Raw genomic sequence first — 10,714 nt, 5'->3', positions numbered from 1 at the left:
TCCATTTGAAAGTAAAAACAAAAAGTGGCATCTCATCAATGTTCTTCTTCATACCCAACAAATGCATGTTTGGTCGTAGTTGCATCGTGCAACATCTTTTTACTTTAGATTCCATCCAAGTTCGAGTTCAGCTCAGTTTCAAATTGCCCTTCCTTCACTTGTCATTCCAACAAGGACTGGTTTGCTCTACCTTATCGACATTTTTGGTTTAACGTTGTGCTGGCAATGTAGTCCATGAATGCAACATAAATCAATCTACCATAAGCATGTTTGTTTGGCAATTCCGTTATCGTGTTTCTTTCGTTCGTGTGGCATCTGGCATTCTATATTCTATATGACCAGGCCAGGCAGGCCAGACCACCAATGCAAGCAAGGCACAGGCAAAAGCAGAGGCATTAAATGTTATTTGTTTACCAAATGGCAAATCGACGACCAACATGACACTCGACTAATACCACATTGCACTATACTGGTAAACTGACTAATGCCAAAGTCGAGGCTGAAGTCGATGACGCTGAGCCAAATAGGGACGCAAATGCACCGCGGCTAGTTATACGAAGAAAAAGAACTTCGTCATTGAAGCCATCTGTCAGCCAAAAGGCAAAGCATAAGAAGCATAATACTCGTTCTATGAACTGTGGTGACTGCTGGTGCTGCACTGCACTGCCCTGCCATGGCTCTCTTGCTCTAGGAATCCAGGAATTTTATGATTTCCTCTTCCCGAATCAAACACTCCGGTTGGAGTTGCTTGTTCAATGTTCACTGCTGCGGTTGTCATCGTTGTCGCTCTGTTGTTTGTTCGTGCCACGCCGCGTCGCGTCGCGCAGCACTGCCGAACCATACCATGCTGCTGTGGTGGTGGTGAACTTTTATAATATGGTGATGCTAAACAGTTAGTTTGGTTCTGTGTTGTTGGATTTTATCAGTTTGTGCCACAAGCATTTGTGCCACCACTGGTACTGGTAGTCTTGTACACTCTCGGAACGTGTAGTACGTAAGAAGAGTGCCCGCCGCCGCCGGCTCACGACTATATTCAAACAAACAAACAAAATATAAACAGACAGACAGACATTCTATTGTGCGTGGTTTGTGTGCTTCATAGAATTAATTATAAATACAAACAATCCGCTAGTCGTTTTTATACTTTATACATATTTTTGTTGTTTTTATTTTTGTTTCCTTGTGTCACATTCGTAAAAGGCTTTGCATTGCATATTTCTGCGCTGTTTTTCGTCGTTTGTTTTTGTTTATATCTTTATTGCCGGCTCTCTTCTCTCCTCAAGCAGAACTCGCATTTCATTGTTTTTCTTATAAAAAAAAACGAACAATTCGTCTTCATCTTCGACTTCATATCAAATCATCTTAAAAGAAAATCAAAGAAAAAAGAAGAAGAAATTTAACGAACAAAGCAAACAAATAAATAAACGAATATTTTTCAAAAATTAATAACAAACACAAAAATAAATAACGTACTTCTTGCCAAATATATATAAATAATCAAAATAATAATTAAAACTTTAATTTATTTTATTTATACATTTCTTTTTGAATAAAATACTTGTAAATAAAAAAAAATAATAATTTATATCTACAAAAATTAACAAAAAGTGTCGTCTTCGTAATTCAATTTTTATCTAATAATATAGTCTGTGTGTGTGCTTTCGTTTTTATGTTTAAATCTTCGTCTTTAAATATTATTTTATTTAATTGATAGTATTAATTAATTAATAGTTATAGATTTTAATAGTACAACACAATTTCTCACAATCGAAAACAACAACAAAAATAATAGAAATAGAAATTAAAAAATCTAAAATTCAAAAAGTCGAAATAAATAAAAATCAAAATCCAAAAATGTATATAAAAATATATCTGTGGTTCGTTTGGTTCGCGTGTGTATCTTTCCGCGAAATCATGTGCGATGATCTTGTACCAATGATGATTGGTGGTAACAGCAGTATTAGTGGCATTAGCAGTGGCAGCGTAAGTGGCGGAAGCAGCAGCAGTAGCGGCAACACCGGAATCAGCAATGGCATTATTGGCGGTATTGGTAGTGGCGGTGTTGTTGTGGGCGGAAGTGCATCCATTGGTTATGTCGGTGGAGGTGGTGGTGGTAGTGTAGGCGGTATTAGCAGTAGTTTTAAGTAAGTAAATAAAAATAATAATACCTTTACTAATTCCAAGAAATAAAAACATTTTACCTAAACAATGTTTTGCAAAGAAAATAAACTACCAGAAATCTGTTATTGGTTTGTTTACTTCATTTTTCTTATTTTAGTTTGGCTCGAAAAATCAAAATTATTCTTATTTGTTATTGACCTATGGGCTATGAGTAAGGTATTAGACCAAGAAGTCAATTTTGTTTAGTAATTTATTCTTCTAATATTAATTTTTTTCTTGATTATTTTCTATAGTTACAGTGTTTTAAAAAGAAAATAATACATAACTTGTATTGTTGCTTAGAATACAAGTTTAAACGATTTTTTTGAAGTTCTATTATATTTAAACAAAAGAAGAGTGCTACAACTCAATTAATTATAATATTAGAAGAAAAGTTTGAAAACGTAAGATTTCTTAACGACCCTGAGCTGAATTAATTGAGATTCCTTGCCCGTCAGTTTTATTTTTGTTGTTTAAGCTTTCTTAGGTAGAAAGTTCAAACTATGACCAACTATATTCGAAACCAGGTTAACGGTTCGAATATTTTTTCGATTAATATTCTTTTTTCTCAAATCAATAATTACTTCCATAAATCAATCAATTTTATTTTAAAAACAACTAAGGGGTTAAATTAGATCACCTACTTTTGCGCCAAACCCCATTGTAAAGGTTAAACATATTGTATCATTTTCAGCCTAAAATTCTACAGTTTCTGAAGGTGAAATTCTTAATAAGTAATATTTAGAGAAAACAAATGTTCCCTTAGACACATAACCTTCCTACCTTCCGTTAAATTCGGCAGTGTTTTGGTAAGTTGTTAATTTTTACAAGTCAAAACTTCTGACGCCAAACATGGCAAAAGTCAGACACTGTAAAATTGTGCGCTTTTTCGTTTAATGTTATGTTAATGTTCATGTTTTTTGATTGAAGTAATTTTTAGCGACTCTAAGGTTGCCACATTTTCTTAAATTTAAGCTTAAAATTTGTTCCATAGTAGGCAAGATCCATAGTTTGGTAACAAATTTTGTCATGAAATGGGTTTAAATCAGTGTAAATTTCCAAAATATCTTATTTTTGTTGTTTTCGGCACTCACAATCAGAACTTCAATCGAGGTCGGGAGCTCAGATTATAAACAAGGCCAATACCATAATAAACTTACCAAAAAATCAGAGCTGCCAGGTTGAACGCTTATTTAAATGACAAAGCTATTGTATGGAACTTATTTTAAGTCCAGAAGAAATAAAGACGTACTTATGGAGGTTTAGGGTTAGTTTATAAAATTATTAATTTAATAAACTGACCATTGAAATAAATAACAAAATATGATACATTTAGAACAAAGTTCATATTTTAGGATATTTGTTAAGAGGGGCAAATATGTCAAGAAGTAAAACAATGCAGACTTATTTAAAATTCAAAATGAATGGTCTTTTACGGGTATTTCTGATCACAAATGCTTATTTTAAATCGTTTAAACATGTCAACATGTGCCTTTTAGTTCAACTTTCTAAATGGAAATTTAGCCTTATGTACATACACACACAGGGTGTTTCGAAAGGACGGCCTAAATATAGTCATAGGCCAGGTCATGAACGATAAGAATTGTTACTGTCCTATTTTTGTCTAGTTTAAAACCTGCTCTAAAATGTTAAACAAAGAAAATTGTTTGATATAAAAGCCAAGAACAAATTATGCAAACTTTTACCTGCAGACAACTTTGAAGATTAAAGTGAAAAATTTGTGTTTGATTCAAGTCACAAAGTTTTTTCTAATTTTTACCGAAATTGCAATTTCCATCAATTTGTTTTTTTATAAAAATATAATTTGTCAAAACATTTGGTGGCTTTAGAATTCTAAAACCATTAAAAACAAGAATCATTTGTGGACAGAGTAAGAATCGACTTCATGTAGTTCATGTAGTTGATTTTTAAAACATTATTAAAACACCCTTTACTCGACAACCGATATAATTCAGGATAAGCAAGTTCTAAAAGATCATGACTTGACCATATTACCTCTATAGGACACCCTGTATATCACCAAATATAATAAAATAAGTAACGTGTTAATTTAAGAATTATTCTTACTATAATAATTCATTCATCTGATATTGAATAAAAACAAAAGTCAAAGAAAATAAAGTTGCTTAAAATATAAATTGGAAATTTTCAAATTACAGCATTAGATCGATAAGAATGGGGATATAAGGTCGTTTAAAAACGTCATAAATTTTATTTTCATCAAACTGGTTTTAGTTTTTTACCAGTTTTTTTAATTTTTCAATTTCTATATTCTCATTTATCTATAACGAAGATCGAAAAAATGTAAATAATTCTAAAAACGAAATTAAAAAATTCAAAAATATCGAACTTTATCCTTTGCCCACGAAGCGGAAAACCAAATAAATTTCCATTTTAACACTGAATAAAATAACACCTGTAAATTTTAATCTTCTTTTCTCTTTTTTTTTATTAAATTCAGTAAGAGTTTCCCTTTATCAATGAAATTATACCTAATAGCAGCTTAATTACATTAAAGTCGATTTTATTTTTTATTTTCTTATGAATGAATTAAATTCTAACCGTGAAACAGATCAATATAATTGTAAAATAAAGTCGATAACATTATTAATTCAAAACCGGGGAACTTCTATTCAAGTTTTAAAAAAAGAAGTTTAATACTCGTAATTAAAGAAGATTAATTTTTCTTGAAAGAAAAAAAAAAGAAGAAATAAAACGCACTGAATTGTCTTGAACTTGTTCTCATAAATGAAGGCGATAAAGTGGCTTTTTATTAAGAATGCGTCTCAGGTATTAGTATCTGGAATGTGTAAAGGGTTTTATTGATCATTTCTTCACCATTCCTTGAGAAGAGTTTTTTTTTTACATCTTAATTTGTCTTAATACAAAATGGCACACAATTTTACAAAGAAAGAAAGTAGTGTTTTTTTAGATTTATTCTTATTTGAAAGTTATTTAAAATTTAAATAATCTTACAAGAAAATTTGAACACGAGATAAAATGAGTTGATGCTGTACATCGTTCAAATATTCATTGTGAATTGAATTCATAGAATTCCAATTGTGTTTTTTAGGTTCGAATTATCCTTTAGATTTAAATGATCTATTACCATTTTCAAAAAATTCTTTTAAACAATAAAAAAATCATGTTTGTATTCTGCTACCATAAAACAAGGATGACAAAAATGAATTATAATTGTCAGATTAAGTGATTGCTTAGGGTTTTATTAATTATTTGTCAGACGATTTTAAAACCCTAAGGTCATTGCAGGATTACATTCTGATAACTTTTTCATACGGAAAAAAAGAAAAATTAGTCTGTATTAAGACTAGAGTTGCCACTAGCTTATATTTCAGTTAAATTCATATTTTCTTCATTTTGACATCATTAGAAAAAAATGATTTAAAAAAAAGTCAAAAAGACTTAATTTAAAATTTTTTCACTATGACAATTATTTCTCAAGATAAACCAATTTTTAAAGATCTAAAATGGGAGTGGCCTTTGAATGTGGCGAATATGCGTCTTGATATGTTTCCAAATTTCGAATATGGCTGAATAACCTGTTTTGAAGAACTTTTTTTAAATTTTAACTCGTAAAATATTTTTTCCGTATCAAAACCTGGGGTGGAATTGGCTAAGGTGATAATTGACTATCATATTTTTGATAATCAAATTGACTATCAGTTTAATCTATCTGTGTAAAATGATTCAACTCAATTCAATTCGATTGAACATTTTCAGATTCAAATTGTCAAAATTTATTGTTGCCTTGGTGAAAATTTAAATTGATTCTTATAAAATATCTAAATAAAAGTATCAAATTGGTTGTGTTTGGATAAAATTCTTACTTTTCTTGCTTCTTTCGAATGTCGTAAGCTTTGTCGGTCACAAAAATGTGTGTTTTTTTTTTAACGAAACAAAGAGAACTAAGACAATTTTCCAATCGTCTGTGTAAGCGTTTGGTAGCTCTTTTCGAAATTAACATATTTGTTTGAAAACGACTATCACATTTTTGTTGTGACAGCTTTTTAGGTAACAATTTGACTATTACCTAGATGAAATTCTATAATTTTGATTGTCATTTATCAACAATCACCTTACCCGATTCCACCCCTGATTCCATTTGAATTAGACGCTCAGTACTATATTTTTAAATATTATATGGAATTCACTATTTAGTTCAAGTAAAAACCGGTTTGCCATTTGAATTTAAAAAGATAGGTTTCTTAATTTTTGATCGGAATGCCATTTTGTGATTTATCAAAAACATACGATTTCAAGGATTTTTTTTCTAATAAAATAGCTTAGATATAAATGCAATGAACAAATGTATAAGAGCTAATCTAAAATTTTATGTGTGGCAATATCTGAAAAAAATAGACCTAGTGCCCGAATATTAGAAAATTTCCACTTAAATTTTTATATTTTAGCAGCTTTTCTCATATTTTTGATTTTCTTAAGATAATTTTTTAAATATATAAATACATTTTTATGACAAATTCAAATCATTCTATATTATTCAAATTTACCACTGTTTGTCAAATTTTTCACCTACTTCGTCCGGTGTTTCTCAAGGTTCGATATTAGGTACTCTACTATTCTGTATCTACATATGTCGATGAACTTCACAGTTTGATCATAAACTGTTCCTGTCATTTCTATGGTGATGACTTTAAACTTTATATCAGTTTTCCTCTTCTAATATTAATGAAGATATTGACAAAATTTCAAAATGGTCTTTTTTGAGCCCTAACAAATCAAAAAGCAGAATGCGTAGTGATCTCTAAACAATTTTTGAACTCTCTGACTTTCCTTAATTTTGATTAGTCCCCATTGAATATGAAGAAACTGCTAAAAATCACGGCGTTAACTTTAACCGCTTTCTAATATGGGACAACCATATTAATGGAATTATAAGTAAAGTTTATGATGCCCTAGGTACTTTATGGGTCCCCCAAACCTTAAACCCGTAAAAACACGCATGTTGCTTTCAAGATGTTGTTAACACCGATTTAAATATATGTTATGAAATCAAATGTAAATATTGCTTTAAATAATATTGTTTGCCTTTCTTTTGGCTTACGAAGATATGAAAGTATATCTAATTTTGCTTCCCTTTGTCCTTTGATAATTATCTTGGTCTTCGTAACTTAAATTCGTACTATTAACATAACAACCACAATACTGTTTTGACAAAATTAATTTGCCTATTTCTAGAAGATCTCGTCAATTGATTCATTCGTCAATTTTTATAAACTCAGTCTGAAGATTAAATATTTTTAAAACACACCAAGAAAAGATTAGTTTTTCAAATAGAACTTAAATACTTTAAATAGTTATATTATTTAATTGTACAATTGTAAATAGTCTTTTTTCATAAACATTTCGGTTGGTCTACTATTTTATAATATTAGCTTGTGACTATTTTATTTTACAGTTATTAAGTATTAACGAATACAGAAAATGTAATACATTAAGTAACCAAAAACCACTTATGCCAAAACCAATTTTTTGACACTGCCAAATATACGTTAATGAAAAACTACCTAGATTATTACACTATAAGACTTTATTTAACAAATTTTTTAACCAATCTCATTGAAAATACATATAACAAATGCAAACTGGCGCCCAACGTGTGCCTTATGACTAACAGCTCTTTATAATTCTAGCATCTTTCTAAAAACAGCCTTGTCAAAACAGAAACAGTAGACAAATATTGTTAATTCATTCATATCTCCGATGATTGTTTTTTATTTTAAAATAAATTTTAAGACCAAATAAAAATTCGCCAACACAATAACACATTTGCTTTGAGGGTAAGACTATGACACATATTTACAAAACAAAATGGACACAATCATATTCAAACTCAAAAAATTAAACTTCACCGCACACTTCATACAAACTCCTTTTTGCCAAAAAACATAAACATATACAAAACAGTCAAACATCATTTAATAACTTTCCTGAATGAAAAACACATGTTCTAATAAGCAACTTAGGTACATATAACAAATCCCCCATGATAATACTCTTGCAACATAAAACATAGCCGAGTAACGAAAAAAAAAAAAGAAAAAGGCTAAAAGACCCACTTGAGTAGGAATAATAATTATAGACAACAATCCACCCTTGAAGACATTATTCTCAAATCAAAACGGAGTTTTTTTTTCTGTTTTTTTTTTTTGTCTAAACGACGAAAAGTCACGACAAACAAAAGGGAGAACTTATCCTGGTTGTAATAATTTCAAAACATTACTCTGCTAACTACTCACAATTCATTCAACATAAAAACAAAATTAAATGACGGGAATATGCTCGTTTGTCACGATGGAATTAATGTAGGTATAGTGTAGGTTTGTTAGAGGTAGTTTACATGCGGTGTACGAGAGTTGATATATAAGGTCTAGCTAATTATAATATCAAACTGAATTTGTCCTTTTTGGCAAACGACCTTTTTTTTCTTCCTTTTTTGTGTTGTTGTTATTTAGAAGTCTAAGGCAATCGCAATGTTTATAATAATTTGTAAAGTAAATTTCATAGTCTGTAATCACACAATATCGTTTTCTAAAGGTTGTACTAGGATAAAATGTTTATACGGAATTGTGCACATGTGGCTAATTCTCTTACCAGGGTTAAATTTTTTGACAGCAATACTTCAAAACTAAAGTTGTTTGTATCAAACTAGCCAAAAATACCGATTTTTAAAACGAAGTAGAAAAAGGATACCTATTCGTAAATTTTAAATTGCTTGACATGTTAAGGATATTAATAACCCCTTTGGTGTGTGTAAATCATAAAAAAACCTTAAGTTCATCAAAATTACATAAATTTGTAAGCTCCTAAATGAAAGAAATCGTCAAGGTTTATTAAATTTTCTTCAAAACCAACCTTTATATTGCTTTACATTCCAATACCAACTGTTATGCTAAAAATGATAAGTTTTGAAATCTGTTTTCTTCTTTATATTGGGCTAATTTCGGAGATTCGATTTCTTTTCTAGTAATTTCATTTAAGGTCAGAAAAACTCTACTTCCTTTCTTCTTTTTACCTACAACTCAACTTTTTCAAACTTCTTATTCTTTAATTTTCACCTAAAACTCAACTTTCTCAAACCTCTCATTTTTTAATATTTATTATTTTTTTCAAAACTTTCAACCCAAACAAATTTCAAAAATATTGGAAGTCAAAATATCCCTAAAAAAAAGAAATAACCTGCATTATCTCCATTTCAAACTCATTAAAAAATTTCTTGCAAACGTTACAAACCCTTCTTGCATTTTACTTTTGTAGAACCTTTAGAAACAAAAAAAATCAAACCATTTGTTTCAAATGAACAACTTGCATTGTTTATTGTTCATTTTCACCCCCTCGCTAACTCACTCGGTCGCTTGGCTCACCCGTGATGTAATAGAAGATTTATACAAGACTAGCAATTTACTTCTGCTTGAATATAAATTATTGCTTTACTGCAACCCCCATATCATCTGAGAAAATACCATTACTTAGTCAATCAATCAGAGCAGCCGTCTAAATAAGCAACCACTTTGTTAATCATTACTGTTGTATATTTTTTTAGCTCGGTAAAAACAAAATACAGTTGATCTCGGAAAATACATAAATATGTATATATTCATATAATCATCAACCTGCAATCTGAAACTCTTGTAATAATTAAAATAAGCGTATAATAAAATCCTTTAAAAAAAATATGAATTCATAACAAAAAATAAAAAAAAAACACAAAACGGACAAAAGCCTTAAAAACTCTACAAAATGACGATGATGATGATTGAGAACAATAGAATTGAAAACAAAAAAATTTGTAAGTAAAATAAAAAAATAACAACAACAACATCCCGATATGAATTAAAATGAAGAAAAAATAATACAACCAAAGTAATATTCCTTTTGTGTCCTTCACGGAAAAATTGGTAGAGTAAGTAAATGCGCAAGGTGACCAGTCTTCCTATATTTAAGAGTTTTCCATTACTTCATTAATTCATTATTTTATATAAAAATCTCTACATTACTTTTTTTCCAATCAGTATCAAAATTGACACATGTAAATCGTTAACGTGTTGTTAGTTAAACTATGTACTAAGAAGGTCTATAATCACTAATGTTAATAACAGTGATGTACTCTAGGGCGTATACGCACTTTATTTATTTTACTTTTAAGACAATTGTCTTGTTTTCAAGCTTTATATTACTTTATATCCATTAAAAATAATATGGTGTAGTCTTGGGACATAACATTACGACAATTTGGCTTAAATATTCTGGTTCAACTTGATGTTGCTTTTCAGCTATTTAACCGAATATACGACGAAATTCATGGTCCTTTTTTGTCAGGGTTATTTGACGGAATATTGTAACAAAAAAGACAAACACTATTCATGGTTTTACTTTTTAGAGTTATTCCTAACGGGAGTTACATACATATGTACGAGGTGTGTTCTAAAAGTACCCGGAATTTTCGTTTTTTTTTTTTCAAAAAAAAGTATTTATTTATTCGTTTACATCAATG

At 29.7% G+C, this 10,714-nt stretch overlaps 1 protein-coding gene across 1 annotated transcript in view; it reads left to right on the top strand.

Moving 5' to 3' along the window:
- The first annotated feature begins 956 nt into the window (after window positions 1-956).
- LOC129952660 (protein Wnt-4) overlaps window positions 957-10,714 on the top strand; it is a 68,987-nt gene continuing 59,229 nt past the window's right edge. The window contains exon 1 of the mRNA XM_056065405.1: window positions 957-2,144. Within this exon, the coding sequence (XP_055921380.1) occupies window positions 1,855-2,144 (290 nt within the window). The 5' untranslated portion in view covers window positions 957-1,854. The remainder of the gene's footprint in view (window positions 2,145-10,714) is intronic.

Source organism: Eupeodes corollae, chromosome 3, assembly GCF_945859685.1.
Source record: "Eupeodes corollae chromosome 3, idEupCoro1.1, whole genome shotgun sequence".
Lineage (NCBI taxonomy): Eukaryota > Metazoa > Arthropoda > Insecta > Diptera > Syrphidae > Eupeodes > Eupeodes corollae.
Note: the sequence above shows the minus strand (reverse complement) of the source record. Positions and strands in the feature narration are given on the sequence as shown.